The 23911-nt window shown below is 42.2% G+C and overlaps 1 protein-coding gene across 7 annotated transcripts in view; it reads left to right on the plus strand.

The window, feature by feature from the left end:
- The window catches only part of LOC146572395 (LIM and calponin homology domains-containing protein 1-like), a 31252-nt gene that overhangs the window by 705 nt on the left and 6636 nt on the right, over positions 1 to 23911 (plus strand). For 2 of the 7 annotated variants that reach the window (XM_085276491.1, XM_085276493.1), the window contains exons 2-20: positions 8985 to 9055; positions 9167 to 9236; positions 9326 to 9432; positions 9521 to 9551; positions 9648 to 9758; positions 10226 to 10353; positions 10971 to 11041; positions 12544 to 12745; positions 12902 to 13102; positions 13558 to 13866; positions 14035 to 14304; positions 16327 to 16584; positions 17739 to 18101; positions 18237 to 18545; positions 20283 to 20642; positions 20907 to 20945; positions 22286 to 22415; positions 22492 to 22649; positions 22763 to 23411. In XM_085276491.1, coding sequence (XP_085132617.1) covers positions 8985 to 9055; positions 9167 to 9236; positions 9326 to 9432; positions 9521 to 9551; positions 9648 to 9758; positions 10226 to 10353; positions 10971 to 11041; positions 12544 to 12745; positions 12902 to 13102; positions 13558 to 13866; positions 14035 to 14304; positions 16327 to 16584; positions 17739 to 18101; positions 18237 to 18545; positions 20283 to 20642; positions 20907 to 20945; positions 22286 to 22415; positions 22492 to 22649; positions 22763 to 23411 — 3837 coding nt within the window. The remainder of the gene's footprint in view (positions 1 to 8984; positions 9056 to 9166; positions 9237 to 9325; positions 9433 to 9520; positions 9552 to 9647; positions 9759 to 10225; positions 10354 to 10970; positions 11042 to 12543; positions 12746 to 12901; positions 13103 to 13557; positions 13867 to 14034; positions 14305 to 16326; positions 16585 to 17738; positions 18102 to 18236; positions 18546 to 20282; positions 20643 to 20906; positions 20946 to 22285; positions 22416 to 22491; positions 22650 to 22762; positions 23412 to 23911) is intronic. The other 5 variants (XM_085276492.1, XM_085276495.1, XM_085276494.1 and 2 more) reach the window with 5 other exon arrangements.

Consider the following 23911-nt stretch of genomic DNA (forward strand, 5'->3'; position numbering starts at 1 on the left):
AACCGTCATCATGAAGTAAAAGCTCGCAGAGTGTCTGTTTGTGTAGGGACGATGGAGAGCCTGTTTTCTACTTGCTAGGAGGAGAAACGCCCCCCTTTTTGAGGCGCGAGGGGATTCCGGTTGCCATGGTTATGAAACCGGGCCAGTGTTCACGCACGAGATGCTTCACTGTACCCACGGTTGATCGCATCGGATGAGATTATCATTTGCTGCATCGCTTCCACCATCATCTGCTCGGATACAGTGCCTCCTTCCATCAGCCTGAGCGGTGAATCACGGTTTGCCCGCGGAGCTGCTGCCTTATGACCTATTTTATACCTCCAGAGCGGCTCAGCTACCTGCCAGCCAGCATTTCAGATAGAGGAGATAAAGGACTGGAGCTGCTTCAAAATGACTATTTTTATTTTTTTTAATGTTAAGTTTTGGCTTTAGCCTCACACCATGCTGTGTTTTCACAAGACTCCCACAGACTGTGCTGGCTGTCCTGTACATTAGCCAGTTTGCCACAGGCTCTGGTAGAGAGAGAACAGGATGCTGTTATGGATAAAGCCCCTTAAAATGTTTAACTTTGTTTCCTACCTGGTCCTACTTAGAAGAGATGTAAATACAAAATGCATCTTTAAAATTATGATTTAATTTTTTAGGGGAAAAGAAAAATCTATGAGATACCTCTATATGAAATCATAACTGTCCCTCTTGTTAAATCAAGAATTAACTGTAATTAATCACATTTTTTTGAAAGCTGAGTACAATTTCACTAGTCACTGCCAGGCCTGATTACTGTCACACCTGTTGAATCACTTAGATAGAACCTGTCTAATAAAGACAGGTAGCAAACTAAAGGAACTGAAGGATCTCAACAAACTCACGATTTAAAGAAACTCAAGAACAGCTGTGAAACAAAGTCATTGACATATATCAGTCTGGAAAGAGTCCCAAAGCCATTTCTAAGGCTTTGGGACTCCGGTGAAGCACAGTGAGATCCATTATTCACAAATGGAGAAAACTTGGAACAGTGGTGAACCCCTCCCAGGAGTGACCAGCCTCACAACATTACTCCAAGAGCATATTGATGATTCATTCAGGAGGTCACAAAGAACCCTCAACAACATCTAAAGAACTGCTGGCCTCACTTGCCTCAGTTAAGGTCAGAGTTCACGATTCAACAATAAGAAAGAGTCAGGACAAAAATGGAGAAAAAAAAGGAGAAACCCACTACTGACCATAAAGAACACAAAGGCTCCCATTTATTTAAAAAAACAAACAAACCCCAAAACAAAACATGTTGATGAACCCAGAGACAAAAAATATTCTGTAGTCTAACACAAAAGTTTTGGGAAGCTTTAAGTCCTGTTACATCTGCATTAAACTGACAGTATTTCATGAAAAGAACATGATAGGTAATAACCAAATGCACCAGCAAGTCCTTCTCTGAGTGGCTTCAAAAAAATAAATAAATAAATAAAATGAAGGTTTTTGGAGGAAGCTTCATCAAAGTAGGACTTGGGTATGCTTGAAAACCATCCAGTGTAGGTGAATTAAAACAATTCTGCAAAGAACAGTGAGCCAAAATTCCTCCACGGTGGTGTGAAAGACTCGCAGCCAGTTATCACAAGTGCTTGATTGCAGTTCTTGCATCCAAGGGTGACAGAACCAGTTATTAGGCTGAGGGGGCAATTAGGATAGCTGTTTTCCCTCAATCATCATTTAAAAAATGCATTTTGTATTTACTCGAGTCACCCTTTTGCAGTTGGACAGCGGCAATTACTTTTTCACAGCACTGGAGCTCACACTTGGTTGAATTTTAATATAGAGTAAGTCTCAGTGTCCTGTCATCAATGAGATGTGAAAAACTGCAGCAAAGCTGAAGCTCGACCAAATTTGAAGCACAGCAAGCTCTACATCTATTTTGTCCTCAGTAGTACTTGTCCTCTTTTAATGACAGTCCTGACGTCGAGGCTACAAAGGGTTACATCTATACAAGAAAGCACACCTAATACTGAATAATACTCGTGTTTTTGTCGAGGAGAAGCTGGATTCAGGAAAGCTTCATAGCCAAACAGTTAAGTGAACAGGCCTTTAATGAGTGCATACAGATAAGACTGAAATCCAATCAGAGATTAAACAACCAGCCAGTGCACTCAGTGTAACAGTGGCTCCTAATCTGGAGGTCAGGACCCCATTGGGTTGCATAATGATTAACAGGATAGAAGAGTAAAAGGACTGACGGTCCGTTAGCTGCATTAGTGATAATGGGGTACTTCTGGTTGTTGTCAACATGAGAATAATGGATTTGTTTTAAAGATAATTCATAGATGAGCTCAGATTTGTTGAGTTGCAGATTTGTTACTTGTTCATGTTTAAAAAGTTTGAAAGCTTTATCCATAACTTGGAGTATTCATCATTGTATTTCAGGCTGTGTGTGCTTTATTTATATGCACTCCATTTATTGTGACTTGTATCATCATTTAATAAGCATTAGATAAATAACTTTACATATGCATTGTTGTGTTGCCTCCAAACTTGTAAAGACAGCAGTATATTCAAAGTACTGAGATGAGAATTTAAAACACAGTACTGTGTCTTTATTGAGAAGAAAATAGGTCTTCAACTTTCAGATTTATCTAACACTCTAAATCTTGGAGATAAAAGTCATTTTTAAGCCCTTCTGCAGTTGGCTGAGTCCTCTTTGTTTTTTTGGGACCATCTGCCACTTTCATAACTACATATACAGCTTCAGCACCTGATAGTTTTTGACCCTACACTGTGGACTGTGTTAGCTTTTCCCTCAGCAGCAGGCACAGTCTAGTCTAGGTTAATGCCCACCTCTTAATCTTAATCTCTCCTGCGTCTTTGCTCAGTGTTCCTCTCGCTTTGTCGTCTTCCTGCCTCCTAATACTCCAGTTATTTTCAGGCTGCTCAGGCTCAACCTATTTCTGGTGGGGTATTTTTACACTCTCACAGGTGGGGATGGGGATTCAGAGATGACCATGCCACCAAACACTCCCTGCAACTTGTTCAGTGCCTGTCTGCCATGTCTGTAAACTATGCAAAGTGTATGCACACTCACGCATGCCAATCAGCTATGCATGATACTCCTGACAGCCTTGCACACTCCTCGGACACGCCCCGGTCGGGTGACACCGGTCACTATGGGAACATAACACGGGCAGGCTCTCAGGTGTCACTCTTTCCAGTGGGGGCAGTAGGCTATATATCATCAAATGACCCGAGCAGGAAATTCAGCTGGCACCGACAGGGCCTTTCTATCTGTTTATAGACAAGACAAGGCAGGAGTGTCACAGGGCTCATACACACAGTCTCAGCTGCTGAGCAGGTTAAACTCAACTTGAACCTCAGAGACAAACGTGAGCCTCTGCTTTCATCAGCATATACCACATAGCAAGAGATAGAGTCAGATGCATGGGGAATAAACTGAAGAATGTGTATGCCTGAATAAGTGTGTGTGCGCGTGTGTGTGCCAGATGTCACAGCTGTCCAAGTCAGATTAACGCTGATAGTCTCAGACAGCCAGCCAGGCTTGCACGGGAGAGTGTGAGAGCATGGATTCATGGATTTTCCATGCATCAGATGGGGAATGAAAGAATTTCAAAATACTCGCACAGGCTCGTTGTTAGCAGAGGTTTCTTTGGTTTATGGAAAGTCACTCTCATGTTTTACACAACACGCACAAAAACCAAATTGTGACTGGATGTGGTAATGTGGTATTAGTCTCTTGTGCATGAAACAGTACTACAGTTTAAGGTTCAAAGCACATCAAAATCTACACACAACCATATTTTTAGTGAAATATTTAAACAAGTATTATTCTTGTTGACCATGTGATAAATTTTTAAGATGTGGGTCTATGTAGTGAACACAGCTATTGTTTATCTACAAAGTACAGTAAAATGTAAATTAAGTTATCAAAAATGTCTAAATATGTTTTTGGAAGCTTCAATACTGGATGGCACCAGCATGGTTGACAGAGATCAGCCGGCAAATAAGATGACATTTGCTAATGTCAATGGCCGATTTATCTCTTGGTTTGCATACTTTAAAAAACGGATGGATAACGTTTTTTTATTGTTGTTACCCTGCTGGGTGGGTGGGTAACCAGTATGGACACCTAAGTTTGTGAATACGATAACTTCAGAATGAGTTGTGTTGGAGTTTCAAATTGATAACATAGGGATATCTTCTAGAAATTTCAGATGTATTCTAATCCTGCTGATCTCAAGGTCAGAGGTCAAATTTTCTGAAAATCTTGTGAACTCATGAATGAGGTGATGTAGGATTTTGAAATTGATGCCACAGGTATATCTGCCAGGAGGCTGAGGGGCAAAGGAATCTACATAGATTTCTTTTTTTCATTGGTATAGTACATAGTATAATTAACCAAAGAACAAAGAGGGGCAGCATGGTGGTGCTATGGTTAACTCTGTTGCCTCATAGCAACAAGGTCCTGGGTTTAAATCCACCATCTGTGGAGTTTAGTAGGTTAATTGGTGATTCTAAATTGGCTGTCTCTCTGTTCCTGTGACAGACTGGGGATCTGTCCAGGGGCCCTATGGCAGATAGGATAGACTCCAGCTCCTCTATGACCCTGATTTCTCATTACTGGCTACATGGTTTGGATCTTGTGGGAAAATTGAAAATTCTTTCATTATAAGTTGATATATTCAATTTGTATTGGGTCTATTTTCACAAAGAAAAGCATCACCTCATTAAAATATGGATGGTTGGATGGATGGATGTTAAACACAGAATATAAGCTTGGGTGTAATATTGGTCTGACACTTCCTAATCATTTATTAAGTAATACTGGAATTACATAATGAAGTGCCTCTGAATTTGTATTTAACATAAATTGGGGGGTTCACAAGATTACAGAACATTTATATTTGGAAAGAAAATAATATGTAGATTTAACTCAGGAGGTTTCCTGACAGTTGCATCTTTAGCAAAGTGGCCCCAAATTGTCATCATGTTTAGTCTTGACCTGTGAAACCCTGTCTTTTACCACCTAAATGGATTACAGCACATGATATTTTTCTCCTCCTCTGCTTCCTATGTGTCTGCTCTCTCATTCTTTCCATCTTTTCAGTTGTTAAAATAAAGGGTACTTTGGCCTACTTCTGCATCTCCCCTACCCATCTGCGCATACACACACACACACCTCAGGGTTTAAGTGGTAGCTGCTGCTGCCATTCACGCAGGGTGAGCAGAGCGATCCACTATGAGCGAGGGTCGAATTACTGTTACTGGCGCTGAAATACCTCCGAGGCCTTTGGCTTGGGTTTTTGTAGCTAACATGAATACATACAATACATAAAGCCCCAGTTCTTCTTTTGGCATCTTCTCTTTTCTCTTCTGCTTCAATATTTTTGAGCTCTCTATCAAAAACATGCACACTTACATTAGTCACTGTGTTTAATCGCTGCATTTATTTCAGTTTCAGCTCACATAACCAATCATTAACCACCTCCACCTCCCACCCACTGTCTGTTTGCTGTCTCCTCCACAAACACACACACACACGCACACATGAACTATACAAAACACAAACAGTAGTCCTGCTCTCCCCTAAATACAGTACTCTACTCTGAGAGTAAATTATACATGGCTGTGCTCTAAATGTTTTACAGTCTTTAAAACACCTAACGAATACCAGCCTGCATTTAAAACCCTGTACTGAGGAGAGACTGCTCCTCTCTTCCTGATGTGTCTTCAAAGAGCTGCTTTCATGTTAACACTTTTTTCTTCAAGGGTCAGTTTAGAATTAGAGTTTAGAACTTAGCTAGGAGATGTTGTGTGTGAATGAGGGGCCTCACAAAGATAGAAATATAAGCTTTATGTATGTGTTTCTCTGTGGGTGGGTGAGTGTAAGAGAGTGACACACAGAGTGATGAAAGACAAGAAAAAGAAGTGGATGCCAGTGGGAAACATCTGTTCATCACTTATGTAACAATAAAGAAAAGTGATATTGTTTTCATAGCTACAGATGCACTGTGCTTGTGTGTGCTCTTCTTCAAGAACAATATGTGCAGTGGAACTAAAAAAGAGAAATTGAAATAAAATATGTTGTATTTTATTTCAATTTCTCTCTTTTTTTAATATAATACATTGTAAATGGAGTTTGTATGTTCTCTCTATGTCTGCGTGGGTACTCTAGCATACTCCCACAACCCAACGTACTTGTATATGTACTTTGTAGGGTTAGGTTAATTAGTGGTGCCGGCCAATAAATTCAAATGTATTCTCAGTGATCAACTTTAATCTGGTATGTATCCTGTAATTTGCCACCAGTCTGTATATGTGAAAAGCAGAATCAGAGAGTGTGGGCCTGCATTTAACGGTTTGGGTGCTAACTGTAATCTCTACTAATCTGGATTAAATGTCTAAACAGCATTGGTCTCTTCTCTTTCATTCATCTTTGGCCTCTGGTTACACAACTGCTCCTGAAAGCATGGCGTGCGGGTGCATTGGTGTGAGGGCGGTAAATCACCTCTGGTTTTCCTGATTCTCTCCTCTCCTACAGGATAGAGTCCAAATCAGAGCCTAGGTTAGAGGATTGAGGTTATCGCTGCGGCATATGGGAACATTTTGGATAAAATTGAAAGAGGACACTGAGCAGTGTGTCAGCGACGTGGCGTCATTCTAATTTGGTTTCAGCTGATGAAAAAATGCTGGGGGAAGGGTGAGCAGGGAAGGAGCAGGTTCCTCTGTCAGGAAAACAGAAAGGCACAAATCCAGGGCCTGTGTAAGCATGTGTCCTGTGAGTAAATGCTTCACATATGGGCTGCAAATAATGATGGAAGAACCGCCAGGTGATATCTTTCTTAGACAGAGAACTATGTTATTTATCGCCAAGGGGAAATTCAAATACCTAGGAGCTCATTTTAAAGAAACAATCATCCTTCCAGTCATAACCATAAAAGGATTAGATGTGTAAAATAATTTAAGAAATTGTGGTAAAAACAGGAGGTGCAGTCCATCCAGGTTGATGCAGGAGGCAGAATGTGTACGAGTGTGAGATGATGTTTTAGGTGGCTTCACTTCCCAGAGTGTCCACTGTTGTCCATTATAGGTTTCAGTTTCTTCACCACAGTTTCATACAGGCCTAATGGACATATTTTATCAATTTTGCTGCAAATTTACAAAACAATCCTCATCATTCAGGAGCCATTTAAATTTTCTCTCTAGCCCAAAACAGTTGAAGAACATGGTATTGTGACTCGTGCATGATAAAATCTACGTGGAGCTGATTTTTTCTGTCTGTGTTCAGATAGCGTTATCTTATGAATGCCTTGTGCTACCATGATAAACCAAATATTCATGTAAAGCTTGTGTTCTCTTCTTTATGAAACCATTTGAATGAGAGTTATGATCATTTAAAGAGCACTTGTAAAAAAGTGAGTCCAGCCTTCTGCCAAGCAGAGAGTTGGCTTTTTCCACCAGCTTATCCAGCCGTCTCAGTGGGAAGAAGAGGCGGCTCTGTCTCTTCCTGTAGAGAGCATTGGTGTTCAGCAACCAGTCCAACTTGCCATCCAATAGGACCTGTCCTCGCCTTGTATGGAGACTGGCAGATGGGATGCTCTAGCTCTACTGAAATCAATCACCATCTCCTTGGTTTTAGTTGTGTTAAGTGGGAGGCAGCTCCCACTGCATCAGTCCCTGAAGGCCTCACCAAGGTTCCTGTATTAGTGCTCTTGTCCACTACTGATTCATGTCACAATAACTGTGTCATCACAGTATTTTTGCATGTATTTAAAGTCCGCTGTTTATAGTGTTAACATGAATGGTGCTAAAACAGGCCACTGTGCGCCCGCTGTATCACACCTCACCGTCCCAGAAACACAGTTGACCAGCCTGACGAACTGAGGTCATACTAACAGTTTGTTACCCAGGACATCAGGAAGGGATCCACACCCAACCCCTCCAATATGAGAGGCTGGAGTTTGTCCAAAACACTAGAGAAATCAATACACTAGATTCTCACATGCATCCTGGCTCTCTAGGTGTGTGTAGGTCCTGTGCAGCATGTAAAGGACTGTATACAATGTGGTCCTGGTGACAAAAACTGGAGGGGTCCTGGACACGAAGCCTAGACTCAAGAGGGGGAGGGCCAGACACTCCAGGGTCTTTATAATTTGGTAGGTTAAGGTCATATATTTTTCTCAACCGGTCAATATACTCTGAGCGCCGGTTTGAGAGAGGATGTTTTCCACTATTACAGGACCACTTTCCTTTGGCTGCTTCAGGCTTCTCTTCAGTTCCCACTCCAGACACCTGAGCTTCTCCTTGTCCTCCTCTTCGAATGCCTGCTTTTTTTCTAGTTAAGGAGCTTTTTCATGATCCAGGATTTATTTATTTATTGGGAAAGCAGCCACATGTTTCTAACTGGAGCCACAGCATGCCTACAAAAGCTAATGTAGTCCCTGATGGTGTCCATCCTGCTGTCATTGTCCACATCTATGTTGTTATCCTGTGACTCCAGCAGCACACTCCAGTCTGGGCACTTGAAACACTCCCTAAGACACCGGTTAGCCTCCAGAGACAATTTCTTGAATAAGCGGGTGGTAACAAGCCGCCTCATTACACAGGGTTTATGTGTGGGCTGAAGAAAGACCAGATTGTGATCTGATCTGACAAGTGGTGGTAAAGCAGAGATATCATTCACATTAGCATCTTAATGCTAATCAGTGCTTGTTTATTCTAACTAAAGAGCTGAAAAATATTTGCTGATTAATTCTACCAACAGTAATAGAATACCAGTCTCTTTTTCTGTGTTATATAATGTTGTAAATAGAACATGTTGATGAGTTTTGGCCTGTTTTAACTGATCATACAGAAGAATCCACAGGTGTTTTATTTATTCTGTGATATTTTAAAGAAATATTCACCCATTTTATGCAAAGAGCTGCACTCTGTGTCCCCATCCACCACCTTTACATCTGTGTTTTCCTGTCCTTCTTCCACAGGCTGTAACCGGGAAGAGCTTTGGAGACAAGGACTTCCGCAGTGCGTTGGAGAACGGCATCCTGTTATGCGAGTAAGCCTGTGACCTCACTTCATATCACTTTTTGATGTCTCAAGCATCACCAACATGCACAAACTCCCATAAGACTCAATAAATCTCGGCCTCTCCTCCTCCTCTACACAGGCTCCTAAGTGCGATCAAACCAGGACTCGTCAAGAAGATCAACAGGCTGCCCACCCCCATCGCCGGGCTGGTAAGGAAACACTCTCCAGTGCGACACTGATCTCTGTAAATCACCCCTGTTCAAGTGATGAACTGACCGGCTGTTGCTGTCTCCTCCAGGATAACCTGTCAGTCTTTCTGCGTGGCTGCGAGGAGTTGGGCCTGAAGGGCGCCCAGCTGTTTGACCCAGGGGACCTGCAGGACACTTCCATACGAGCTAACCTCAAGTAAATGAGTGAATGTGCAAATGTGTGGTTTGTGTTTTTTTACAGTAGCAGAGTAACATGCAATAGTAATATTCTTCTCTCTTGTTAGGGACTCAGACTGCAACCGCAAACTAAAGAATGTGAGTTGTTACCATTTTTTTTCTTTCGTTAGCTTGAGTATTAGTCTGTTTGGCATTTATAGATATACCCTAAACCCCTGTGGCTGTGTCTCTCAGGTGCTGAACACAGTGTACTGGTTGGGGAAAGCTGCCAGTGGCTGTGCTTCCTATAGTGGGCCTACTCTAAACCTCAAGGAGTTCGAGGGGCTTCTTGCTCAGATGAAGTTGGTGAGTGAAATCACAGCGAGGTACAGAAATGGCAGATGGTGTGGGGGATGGACCTGTTAGTTTCCTGTCTTTGTTGGGGTGTCCGAGATGGGAAACAGGAGACGGGTTTGTTTTTGTTACACAACAACACCTGCAGACAGGATATGAAAAATTGTTCAGACTGGATCTGTGGACTCCATTGAATCAAGTCTGTTTAAATAAAATACCCTTTTCTAGTTTTTGCTTCTTAGACTTGACGACCCATAACTGAGCTTCATCATGCATTGCTCCTGCTTCACACAGTCGACTGCATATTAACCTGAGATACCATTAATTTGAGATCTGTGGACTCAGTGGTGTCTTTTAAAAACAGCTAAAAACTCATCTTTTTAAACATGCTTTTGGTTGATTTTTGTTTTTATGTTTTAGCTTTACAAATACAAATACAATTTTACTTACTTAATTTACTTAACCTGATGTGTGTGCAGGAGAGCGAGGAAGGAGGGGACAGTTCACAGAAGCGCAATGTTAGAGACAGCGGTTATGACTGCTGGGACTCTGAGAGGAGTGAGTCCCTTTCTCCGCCACGGCACACTCGAGACAACTCCCTAGACAGGTGAGACACATCTGTCAACACTCCTGAACATGCTGTATAATTTGCTGTTGCAGGCACAAGGGTATTTAAAATGGACCTATTATGCTATTCCTAATTTCCTAACGATGGCAGATGCTTATATTAGGCATGGCCAAAGTTTATAATAAAAAGGTCAGTGGGGGCTGCGAGGCTCTGGTTTCAGACTGCTGTCGACATTCATACAGAGTTTTTCGCTTTGTTCTGTATGATGTCACAGAGAAAGAACGGGTTCCCTTCCCACCAGGTGTTCACACCTTATTTTTAAATGGAGGTGGGGGCATGGATCTAAATATGGACAAAAGTAATGGTCCATCTACACATCACACCTACAAGAGCTGCTCAGCCCGCAGAAACCCATGCCATGAAGCATCCGGCACACAGTTTTTGTTCTGATGTTAGAGTGTATCAGAAGAGAGCACTGCACTGCTTTTATCTTTGCCAGGCCAACTCTGGGCCCCAAGCCTTATGTTTGACACCCCTGGTCTACCCTGAATTGCACAGCTTTTGACCTCCATTTGTGTTCAAACAAGTGTCCCATCAGTGACTTCAGTTACATCATGTCTAATGTATTCTGGTATGTGTCCTTTTGTTCTTGCCAGTCTGGATTCCTTTGGCTCACGCTCGCAGCACAGCCCTTCTCCCGACGTCGTGAATCGAGGAAACAGCGACGGTCAGTTCTGATGAAATGCCTCTGAAGTGGATCCTGTTTTTATATTTTCAGAGAGCTGTTTGCTTCTCACCACTTCTACTGTGTCAAGCCTTTGTTGTTAAGCTGGTGGCCTGCAAAGCTCCCAAATGACTCTCAAAGGAAAACTGCAAAAGTGTAGATACCCAAATACTCAACTACAGCATTCCTTTAAATACAAATCTGCTCGTCCAGAATTAGACTCACTGCTGTTCGACAGCATGTTGGTTGTTTAACCTTCATATAGTGCAACTGGTCAGACTGGCTGAGGGCAACAGCTGAATATCACAGTGTGTGTGCGTGCATGTATGTGTGTGTTTTGGATCCCAGATGCAGCAGCTGTTGGTCCCAGTAGCAGTCTCTAGACTCTAGAGAGGTTTGGACCTGTGAAAAGACACAGGCTGAGGTTAACATCCTGCCTGTCACACGCCGTGTGTGTGTGTGTGTGTGTGTGTGTGTGTGTGTGTGTGTGTGTGTGTGAGAGAGTGATGGAGGGAGGGAGGGAGGGAGGGAGGGAGGGGGTATCACAGACATCCTGTTTGTGTCTTTTATGTCGACACTATAATGTACCGTATGCTCAGCAGGGTTACAAGAAAAACACTACCCCCAAACCACAAATAGCCTTATTCCCTACATTTCCTTTAGGTCATGGAGGTAGGAGTAGAAAGGACTTTGTGATGTTGCTATAAATTGATAAAATGCTTAAAAGTATCTATAATGATCATGTCACAAGTAATAAAAAAATATGGTGTTACTGTTTCTTTGGCAACATTTAGAAAGAACATTTACACAAAAGATTACCATGTGATCTGTGTCTGAGTGCTTCAGCTGGGTAATGACATCTCATCCGTGGGTGTTCGCACCTGGTATAAATAATTGGTACTAATCTCATTATCTTGATCCTGCACTTATTGTGGTTGTTAATGTGCAAATTAGTTATCTGGAGCCTGTCGAACTTGTTGACAAACAGGATTCATGCCAAAGGGGATTGTCACTGCCTTCAGTCACTTTTTGTGAATGAAGGCTGGTTGGGCTAGTGGGAGATATTTGCTGTCAGGGCTTTGAGGCAGAAGGCGTTCCTTTCTTTGATGTTATTTTCAGTTTTCAGTTGCAGTTTGGTTAGATTTGAGAAATAGCTCTGCTCGGGCAAGTTTAGGAAAAGATGGTTTGCGTTGATACATCCTTTTAACAACATTAACCACATCTTAGATTGCAGTCTGGGAGGCAAACTCCTGCTATGTAAGAATCTGATGAGTCTTTTTTTTTAAGCTACCAGGAGGAACTGAAGTGGCCTTTAAAATGTATTGGCTGCATTTAAATGTCGTTTCTCTTCTCCTGATAAGAGTCAACTACAGATTGCATCTCAGTGTCAGTGAAAACTGGGTCCTGTATGTCTCTATGTGTTATATCGAAGGCCTAATTTGAAGTAACTGCACGACCTTCAGCATTATTTTCTCTGTAATGCTCTGTTGCTCTTTGTTGCCCAGGGCGAGGCAGCGACTCGGAGGCCGATGCCCCCAACAGGAAGCCAGATGTGCGGAAGGATGACATGTTGGCCAGAAGGACTTCCAGCAAAGAAGCAAGAAGTTCTGTCCCCTTTAACCAGTTTCTTCCTAACCGAACCAACGCCACCTCCTACGTCCCAACTCCACGGCGAAAACCACATACGGAAGAGAGAGAGCAGCGGAGGTAATGAGCAACATATTAAAAATAAATTATTTGGCTTTAAATGATTTCCAAAGCAATACAAGTGTCACTGTGGAAAAGCAAAAACCGAGGTGAAAAAAGAGGTAAAAGCACAAAAAACACAAATGTGCTTTTTTTAATCTTCCTGCCATTCCTCAGTCAGCCACAAGCTACTGCAGATCAATGCAAAAAAATTACACTCCTCCACAAAACCTCCAAGACTGTCACTTGGGCACCTGAGAACAATGGGGAAAAACAGGAAGAGGAAGTGGTCACCCAGGAAGTGTTGGAGCAGAGGAGGATGCAGAAGCTGGAGAAGGCAGGAATTAAAGTTCTTCCTGCTGTCGTTCGCTACAGCAGGTCAGGGAGGATGGGCATGACAACTCCTGCCTCTGCTGTGGTGGAGAAACGGTTTTGTTTACATGCACTAACATGAACTTCTGATGGTAGAAACAGGTGCTCTGGATGAACCTTTGGCTTAGTGATGCTGTCTGCCTGTAACTGTCTTGCTGCTTTAAGGAGAATGTTTGTGTGATAGCCCACTGATGTCTGTTGTGACTGTGAACTAACTGATTTGTCATTGCTGGATTTATGGAGAAGAGACATATAGGAGCAGTTAAGCCATGTCACTTTGTGTTGTGATAGAGGTTTCAGCTGACGGGAATTCTGTGTGGTTGTGTCATGTTTCTAAAACACATAAAGACACATCTGACTACTGACCTGGACTAACAACCATTTGGGCGCATGTCAATCAAAACCCGCACATTACTATCCTCTGAAACTGCCTCGCTGCACTACCCCGTCTCTAACCCCAGCCCTCCCGAAACGGAGGAAAAGGAACCGAGGTCACCATCTCCGAACATCATCCTCCGCCGTGATAACGACTTTTTGAGCTCCCAGAAGTCTGCGTGGGATTCCCCCTCTGACGGGGAAGAGGAAGCAGCAGTGCGGAAAGTTCCAGATGTCCGGAAGGATGACTTGGCGTCCAGGCGAGCTCATCGTGGCACAGTCGCACCCAAAGTGCACCAGTTCATCCCTCCTCCATTATGTACCGATAAAGACAGAGAGCGCTGGGAGGGCATCAGACGAGCCTCGCAGCAAATGCTTCAGGAGAAGGAGATCAGGTTAGCAAAGCGTGGTGTTGTTTTGACTCCATTTCCTCTCGCTCACCTCTAAACGTTCTTCTCACTCTTTGTTTCTTTGCCTGTTGCGGTCACTTGTGGTTTGATGTGTTGCGCTCCACTTTGATGTGTGCCGTGTGATGCTGCTGTACTGGCTCTGTGGTTGGACAGTGAGAAGGAGGCGGTTGCTGACATCATTACACGCAAAGACAACCCCTTCCTAAACTCTCCCTCTTGCCACGAGGAGGAGGAGGATGAGGAGGACGAGGGACACGAGGGGAAGGTTAAAGCGATGCCTAATAAGCAGAAGGACGACCTGGCTCGTAGACGGGCTCAGAGTAGGCCCCTCCCTCACAGGGACGGCCCGGTCAGCTTTGTGTCTTCCTCCATGAGCCAGGCAGATATGCAGAAGTGGGAGAGACTCAGGATGAGTGAACCAAGGTGCCCAAAACACACACAGTCTGTTTCAGCAAACACGCAAGACAATGCATGTAAATGCTGCTGTATGCAAAGTGTGTGATCTTTAAGAGGTGACAAGAGAATGGGTGGTGTGGGTGGGTGTGTTTCTTGTTTTATTTTAGTCTTCATCAGATCATCAAACTATTTATTGGTAAGCAGTTCTCATATAAAGAAGTGTTTAATTCATTTTTTAGCTGAAGCAATATAGATTCAGTTTGTGTCAGCCACTTTAAACCCCCCAGCAGGGTGTGACACAGAAGAGTATCACGTCTGGTGTTTTAATTGGAAATGTTATCAAAAAGGTGGAGGATAATGAAACTGAAAATGAGATGCTTTCTATAGAATTTAAAAAGGCAGAAATTTGAATATTCAGCTATCTAAAACCCAAACAACAAAAACATAAGTGAAATTATAATTTTAGAATAAATAATTGTTGTAAAAAAAACCAACACGTTCAGCCCGTTAAACAGCCAGAGGAAAATTCAGAGATTTTGTTTCAGACTTGATTGTTAAATGAGATAATAAATGATAATAAATGAGATAGGTATGAGTTTTAAAAAGTTTCAGAGTAGCTTTGTTTCACTTCAGCTTTTTATTGTATAAAATGTTTTGTTACAGTGTATGTTTTATTAGTTTCAGTGTCACTTTGATTATTTTAGTTGATAAGGATAAGAACAGGTATTGTAGTACAAACCTTGTGTTGTAGACGTCATAGTCTCAATAAGCATATCTAACAAAGCCTCCTCTGAAGACATATTTCTATAATATTATTTTTTGGCACAATAGCATTTCTGTTTGTTTTCATTTTTTAAAGCATGTTTTTGTTTATTTTGATTTAGGTTTTTAAAAAATTCACACTAAGTTTTAAGTTTTGGTCAACAATAATAACCTTACAACACAGTGGTATCAGTTTTTGGATCTTGTTCCTGGCAAGTGAGCATAGTTCTCAAAATGTCTAATTTTACTACACACCTGTGCCACGGCACTATTTGGCTCATTCGTGCTGTTGGCAAAGTGACACATTAATAAAAGTTTAAAAACATTAGGCGTAGTAGTGTTTTTCAGTGTTTATGCAAGGGAACAAAAGGGTCCCTTTAGCCTTTTGCTAGGTGGTTGCTAGACAACACGATGATAACATCATAGTATCTGATATAGATAAAAACCTTCAGGGGCCTAAATGTATCTGTGTACCAAGTTTAGTGGCTCAACTCCTAATGGTCCAGGAGGAGTTTGCGGACAAACAAGCAAACAGACAGACGTTTCCGTATCATAGTCACATTTATTACATTTATGAACAATTAAATAATCATCAACAATGTGAGCTGTCACTAGTTAAGCCTTTAAATTAAATAACGTTTATAGCCCTCCCAACAGTCTCTTACTGTTAGATATTTAGAGTAATTTTAAATTACATCTCTCTGGACTTTCCCTTCTTCCCTCGTCTCTGTTGTCCCCCTGTGTTCTCGCCTGCTGTTTGTTCTCCTCATCATTGTGCACTTCAGTCCTCTTCAGTCTTCTTTGACAGGACTTGAAAAGGAGCAGGGAATTGGCCGGTGTGTATGAGACCGTGTGTGAGACCAAAAAAGAGGCGACTGTTGGCTGCGAGCACTGCTTGGCTTTGTTTTTCTCCGCCTGTGCTGATGTCATTAGATAGGATAAAGACTTTTTTGTGTTCCCAGAGGAGCAGCAGTGAGCAGAAAATGTGACCACCTAGAATAGATCAAATCCTTACTGTGTGTGTGTGTGTGTGTGTGTGTGTGTGTGTCTGTGTGCGAACATGAGTGTTTGAGTAATTTGGATATAAAATCCCATGCTTTGTCCTCTTTTGTGCATCCATCCTCACTATCTGACTCAACATTTCCATGTAATCCTTCTTTTGTTTTCACAGTCTCATCCTCCGTCTGTAGTTGCTCATTATTTCTTTTCCCCCTGCTTGTGGTGTTGCTGGTGTTGTGTGTGTGTGTTTGTGGCTGTGGGTCTTAATTTGTGAGACTGTATGTACAGTGATACTAGCCCAGGCCCCGTGTGTCAGGCCTGCCTGGTGAAAAATTATGGAGGTCCCTTCAGCGGATCAGCAAAGGCTGGACGAGGTCAAGGCAAAGTTGTGACCTTTGGGGGCGTGACTGAGATCGAGCAGCCAATAGACACAGTCATGTCGAGTGAAGGCGAGGAGACGGAGTTACTTAGACGACTCCTTTCCAAGGCAACCATAGCCATGCCTACCATTGGCCTGGGCTCCCAGCTTTCAGAGTGGGAACGCAGGTATGGACGCGGCCAAACAGAGGCAACTTAGTGGTTTGAATTCCAAGTCGCTTGCATTAGTATGGATCGCACCAGGGAAGCTTTTGTGCTGCATCACTTGTTGCATTGCTCCTACTTGAATTTGTATAATAGGTAGTTTGAATGGTCTTTCCTGCAATGTCCTGATTTGCTTGTAGTTTTAATGGGCAAGGAAAGCCTACACATTGACACACACACACATGCATGTAGTAAATACTGCAGCAAATGGAACTTGATAAATCTGCCGGGCAGCTCATACGTCAGCTGTAGGGGTTTTTCCTGGTTCAGAATGAGCCTTTAATAGAAGACCATGTACACAAGCACTATTACATACATATAGTAAAGTTCCTGTTGCTTATGAGCATGTGATGAATAGAAATGTGCTTAATTAAATGCAGTCACAAATACAAAAAATACAAACTGAAGGGATTTTCCTTTGGCTCTGACTACATTCTCTCTAAGAGGCTGTCAGAATTTTTTATCTGCAGGAAAAACCCTGTCGCAGATTTATCCTTAAATCTGATTTATGAAAGCCAAATGAAAAGTCATGGCCTCACTTATTTAAAGAGCAAATTTTGACCAGTTTTGTCAGGGTGTTGACTCAGCGATGTCTCATCATGTTTCTCGAACACGTTGAGATGGTCACTTCGAATCTGGAACAAACATTCGCTCACATTCAAGGACTAGAATTTGATGCTCAGTCTATTTTTGTCCCAATTAATTATATTATTATACAGATGTATAATAAAATAGAAAATGAAAATATGAAACAAAGTGTTTCATTTTTCATCATCAAGTGAACATCTGTTGATGTTGTGCACTTTTCTGGCCATTAATATCCGAGGGGGAGATTGTCACAATACGTCAGCCATGAACATACAAATGTACAAGATGATAATAATAATAATAACTAAAACACCTCTTGAATATCTTAGTTTTGTACCTTTGTCACGTTTGTGTGCTTTTTCCCCCCTAAATCTTGAATGTTGATATTTTCTTCTCTGGTCTGTGCTCTTGCTGCTGTGCTTTCCTGCATGTCGATGCCTGGGCTTTGTGGCCATATCTGGGTCATCTGCAGGTGCACGTGACCTGTTTTTTGCTGCTGTAGTTTGAGCCTTTATGCAATACTCCAACAGCCAGGTAGTTGGAGCCGACCCCAATCAAACTACCTCTCCCTCTGATGACCTCCCACCCTGGACCACCAAGGCCACTCCCACTCCCGCTGAGATCGATGCCCGCCTGGCTCAATATGAGGGGAGATCAGAGGAAGAGGAGGAGGAGGAAGAAGAAGAGGGGAGAGTCCCAGATCTTCAGAAAGACGACATGATGGCAAGGAGGACGGGAGTTTTCCATAAACAAAGCGCCTCTACAGTGACTTACAACCGCTTCCTACCTCTGCCTTCCTCCAAACGCTGCACACAGGGAGAGGTAACCACAGACGCTGCTCCGCAGAACAAGAAGAAAGTGCAGGCAGACAGGAGCAAGAAACTGGACGTCAGGTGGGCTGAGCTGTGATCTGGAGTGTGTCTAACAGGGTGCAGATGCAACTAACAAGCTCGGGTGTTGTTTGCATCATAAAAGAGGTTCTATAACTTGGTGTTTAGTTCTTTCAGTTAAAAGACTTTTTGTCACAGAGTGGAGCACCAGCAGCCCATGGAAGCACCTCAACAGCAGGTCGAGACAACAGTGATCCGATCAGCGTCTCAGGGAGAGTGGGAATACGGTGATAATGAGGATGAGTGTGGTGAAAATGTGCCTGCGCCTGACCCGGAGAAAGATGATATGATGGCTCGAAGGACGGGGTCGTTCCAAAAAGCGAGCACAGCTAAAAGAAATCAGTTCCTGCCTGTTCCTGGATCAGTGAAGTATAACATCAGTCCAGTGTCTGCTATGAAGCAGCTCCACAGCAGGCCTAAGCTGACAGAAAAGAAGGAGGGTGAAAGGTATTTAATGAAAAGAAATCGTGGCACTTGTGAACTACTGCAACTAACAAAGAGTGTTTATTGGCAAGGATTAAGGTTTAATGATGTTTACTTTACATCTTCAAGTACTAACATTAGCATGTGTCCTGGGTGAATTACAGTCTCGACTTGCCTGCATTGTTGCCTGCATTGTTGCTCCACGCCTGCAGCGTGGAGTGTGATGTTCATTCATTCATATGAAAGGATTGGTTGACTTTGATTTGCTGCTGTGGTCGGATTCTCGCAGCTCTGTTTCCCACATGGTTTGGCTCATTTGTGCTTTGGTTGAACTAATGTGGTTGAATGTTTTGTCGTGACATCTAACGTAGGTTTTGTTAGGCGTGACTTTTGTCGTTGTTGTGTAAAGGACTGTTGGCTATGAATCACGGCCGAATCACATAAATGGCTGCTGTTTCAGTCTGAAGAGGTTGAAACTCTTAAAGGTTGGGTCACCCTAATTATGTGAAAATGTAAACTTGAAAAAGTCTATAAATACTTAATCTGTCTTTGGCAGAGATCTGGCTTTAGGGATGAGAAACACATTTATGCAAATTATAAAAATTCTCCAAATCTATAAAACTGCCAGAAAGCTTTGCCTATTTATGTAAACTAGTACTTACCCATGCTGCAGTGCTGTGTAGTATTTTCATGCTGTTGGCAAACCAATATACTTCATCACTCTAAGAGAGTGTGATTACTTAAAGCAATTAGTCCATTTTTGGGTCCCCAGTAATGCTCAGATCCTTCTAGTCCATTGTTAGGTGGTTGCCATGCAACATGATGGCATTATAATATATCATATATCTCATAATATGTCATGTTCATGTTTTGTGAACATAAATAGAATCTTAATAAAGTGAAATGATGCAAAAGTATCATTTTACAAGATGATATAACATGTAGTAGCAAGATTTACCTGTGTGCCATGTTCAATATCCAGTTAAATTACCATCATTACAAATAATTACCTAAATCTTCTGCATCACCCTCTAAATATATTGTTCTGGTAGTCTGGTTGTTTTGTTGATAATGACATTTGTATCATTGTACAATTTCCAATAAAGAAAGATGCTATCAGGTGTTCCTTAGGGGGTCTCTACAGCAGGTAGCGCCGCATATTTGATCTGGCAGATTTTTACACCAATGACGTAATGCCTTTCTGAACACAACCCCAAAGGGATTTGTGTCTTCCAGAATGAAACCAGGGATCTTTTTCTTCTTAGGTTAATATGTAAACTAAGCCACATCATTATGGAGCCACTATAATCTGCTCAGTTCAGTTTTTCAACTGCAGAGAACTGCAACAATTCTCTATAAGCAAGCACTTGGCAACTGTATGAAGGAAGAACACCCCTTCAACAGCAAGAGACTTGGTAGCTACTACAGAGAGCATCTAGTGTAATACAGTGTGACTTTAAAATGAATCCGTGAAACAGAACTGATGAAACAGTCTAAAAACTCACACTCCACCTTCTTGGTTCAACAGCAAAGTTGAACTTACAGTAGATCAGATGAAAAGTTGACAAGAAAAGCATTATTATGTTGTTTGGGTGACCCGACTCTTTAAGCACTGTCTAACCATCCCCGCTCAGTGATCTCATAGCAGGCTGTAACATACCCAGAGTGGATCAGCTTTCAGTCTTCAGTGATGCAGTTTTAATTTCCCCTATAAGCATATTTTCTGTTAATATTGGCCTTGTCACTGGGTTGCTGTTCCAGCAGTATTGTTGCTGTGGCAGCAGAGCCACAGGCCCTGCCCTCCAAAGCTCCAACCAGTCCCACGTTTGCAGTGCTGAGAGAAAGGCGTGAGGAAAAGGAGGAAAAGCAAGAAAGCGAAGGTGCGATGGTCCCTAATACCTCTGCCACAGTTACTGCTGAACCCCTCTTTTCTCCTTCACTCGTGCCTGCACCCAGTCCTGGTCCTGCACAAGTCTGTAGTGTAAAGTCAGGGCTGGAAAAGCAGAAAGTGGAGGAGAGAGTTGAGGAAAAAGCTGAGGTGGAGGAGAGAAAGAAGGATGTAAATGAGAAACCTCGAAAGAAACCCTTCTGGCTGGAGGACGACGAGCTTCCTCCAATGATGTGAGATAACTGTTAAGCTTTTTGTGCATGTGTTATCACTCCCCCTCCCAGATTTGATGAATGGGATTGTTGCTCTGCTTTTCTAGCAGGTTTTATTTGTTATGATTTTGTTCAGATGTGCAAAGCAAAACATTTCCCTCTGTTAGCGATTCACACGTTAAATTGCTAGCTTTGAAAAATATTGTGTGCATTTAGGGCGCCTGCAAACCCCGCTCTTACCCATACCCTCACCTGCTCTTTCCTCTCATTTACTTGCTGTTTTAGGATGAGCCGACGTGTTGCTTTTATGTCTGAGGACACCGAGTAAGTGTTTATCTGTGAATCTGGATGAGCACCTGCATGATAACAATATGGACACACTACACATGCCACAATTCATGAGTAGAATCCAAAAATATGCTTACAATAATGTGCTTTGATACATTTTAATTCATCAATAGCGTCAGGCTTTTGGTTTCCATTGATTGCTTTTACATATGAAACTACACATCAACATAGACTCCTTCATCGGATTGTACTACATTGCAAAGTTGAATGACTGTGTTTCTTATCTTATGTTCATAGACTGTATGTAAAAGATGGACACAGCCACTGTGCCACACTTACTGGTTAGTATGGTTAGTTAGTAAGTCTCATATGCTTGGAGATGAGCATTTTTGTCAAACACTATCTTGATGTTTCAAAACTGTACTCAATGAGGAAGAAGTGGATCTAGCTGAGAAGCTGGGTTTATACCAGCTTCTCCGTCTACCGAGGACCATAACACACTTGAAACCAGGAAGTGAGCCCATAAATTCATCAGGAAGGGTCACGAAGAAACGAAGCACAGGCGTTTTCTATTTTACCGTGTACAACTGGAAGCCTCTTTTTCCATCCACAGGAGTCGCCCCCTGCTGGTGTTAACAGGAGTGCAGGTTTTAAACCTAGAAGCCATGTCCATCTTTTATATACAGTCTGTGGTTGTGTTTGCTCAGTTTATTAGCTGGTTCGTGATTAGTTTGCAGAAGCAGTAACATGTCTTTGCTAGTGTTACTGTGTTGAGACACGGGCAACACATACACAACTAATATACAGAAAGATTGATTTTATTATATTTTTTCTATCATGCTGTATTTGTTTTTTTTTTCATGTATAAATAATATATTCATCCTTGAACCAAAAGAACCCAGATCCAGGATAGGACGTATGGACATTATCCAGACTTTAAAAAGAAAGGTTGTTACCTTGTGAACAATGTTTTTAAAAAAACCCAAAAAACTCAAAACATTTATTTCTAACTTCTATCAAAGTAGCAAAGAAAGTTAAGGAGGGCATTTTGTATTCTTAGTGGACAGTTGTTGGTTGTGCATGTCTTTCTCCGTGTTTGTGTATATTTATAGAAAAAAAATTGCAGTTGCATTTATTTTCAAGACTTTTTTTCCTGTTTTTGCTGCTTTTTTTTTTTTATCATGGACTATGTGTTGTTTTAGACTAGTGCTTGGGTGTTATTTTAGGCTCTGTGTTATACACACGTTGATGTCACTAAATGCAAATAATAGATTAAACTTGCTGGAGGGGTTTTCCAGAGCCAAATCAGGCAAAATGATTAACTGTGGCGTTTAAGGGATTTATCTAAAGTAAAACTATAGCCTTTGTTTTTCTAGGAGTGTAAGTATGGGTGACATGCTTAACGAGGAAGAGGTGGGACACTTACCGTCGCTGAGCCAATCGCGACATGAACACATGCACGAGCAGTACAACAACTTTCTGGAGGATGAGGACCACTGGCAAGATGTGAGTGATGTGAGGAAGCATTTAGGGTGCATTGGGAAAATAAGAACCACATATTAATGATGTGAACTTGTGACAGGACCTGGCTCGCTGGAAGAATCGCCGCCGCAGCGCGTCACAGGATCTAATCAGAAAGGAGGAGGAGAGGAAGAGAATAGAAAAGAGGATGAAGGGGGAGGGACGTGACGGCAATAAGAGGAAGAGCATTAAGACTTATAAAGAGATCGTGGAGGAGAAGTAAGGATTATACAGAGACCATTTTTCTTGCTTTCCTTACAAACATACTTTATTTAGTGTCGTGACAGTATTTCTACCTTTGGACAAATGCTTTGTGTTGCTGCTCTTTTTAGGGAGCGCAGAGAAGCAGATCTGTGTGAAGCCTACAGAAGCGCAGCGACTCCAGAGGAGGCAGCCTTGGTTTTGCAGCGCTATGCTCTCCGCTTCACCATCAGTGATGCAGTACTGGACACCCTAAAACTACCCAGATCCACCTCCACACCCAAAAACGAACTAAATGAGCTGGACAAAGAGCAGAAGCCAGAATCACCTGTTAATAACGCTGAGATGTCAGAGGCTCTCCGCCAACCAGAATCACATGTAGTTACAAATCAGGAGCACATGAAACCTGAAGAGATGGAGACAGACACATCAGATCAGCAAGAAAAATTAGCCACCAGCCCTCTAACACCAAACAGTCCAACCAGTCCTCTGTCCACAGTCACAGACTCACTGAGTGTGTCACCTCAGTCTCTGGAGTTTAATGAACCCCAGACCCAACTAATGGAGTCTCCAACTGCGCAACAGGCTGCGATCACAGGAGATCCACAGCCTCAGACAAAACACACTTCACCTCAGAGTGCGCAAGGGCAGCCTCACCCCACACAGTCGGCAAACGCTCTCCCCTCCCCACCATCTGTGTCCTCCAGGCCCATCCCCCTGCTGGCAGCCAAACCCTACTGCCAGCCTGGGGCCGTCCTCCCTGGGCACAAACCTATTAAGGTAATGACTCAGATCCATCAGGATTGACTGATAGCTGGTACCTGTGTTGTTTGTAGCTTTTAATGTTTTTAAAGTTTTATTATTTTCCTCTTGCTCATCAAAACCTTTTGTAATACTCTTCATGAAAAAAATATCATGGGCGACTTTTTTATTAGTATTATTTTTTAAAGTATTCATTATGAAGATTTAAACACTAATGAAAATGTAAAACTGTATGTATTTTCCCATCCATATAGTCTAGGTAAAATATCCCTGTAGTCCTAATGTTTGTTTACATGTAAATAACACTAAATTTTGCCATTAGTAATTAAAGCCTTCACATGGCTAAATGGTTAATGCTTAGATTAGACATTGCAATGCAAGTGTAAGCAAATATCAGTTTCGGGAAGAATGAAAACAAAAGTGGACCCAGCAGCAGACATGGGAAGCAAAATGTGAAAACTAAAGCTGAGCTTTTTACATTTTTTATTAAGCAAGAAAAGGTGAAATGAAAAATGTAC

Source organism: Mchenga conophoros, linkage group LG6 (assembly GCF_057382185.1).
Source record: "Mchenga conophoros isolate Kocher_MC1m ecotype Shallow Benthic linkage group LG6, M_conophoros_male_GT1.1, whole genome shotgun sequence".
In the NCBI taxonomy this organism is placed as follows: Eukaryota; Metazoa; Chordata; class Actinopteri; order Cichliformes; family Cichlidae; genus Mchenga; species Mchenga conophoros.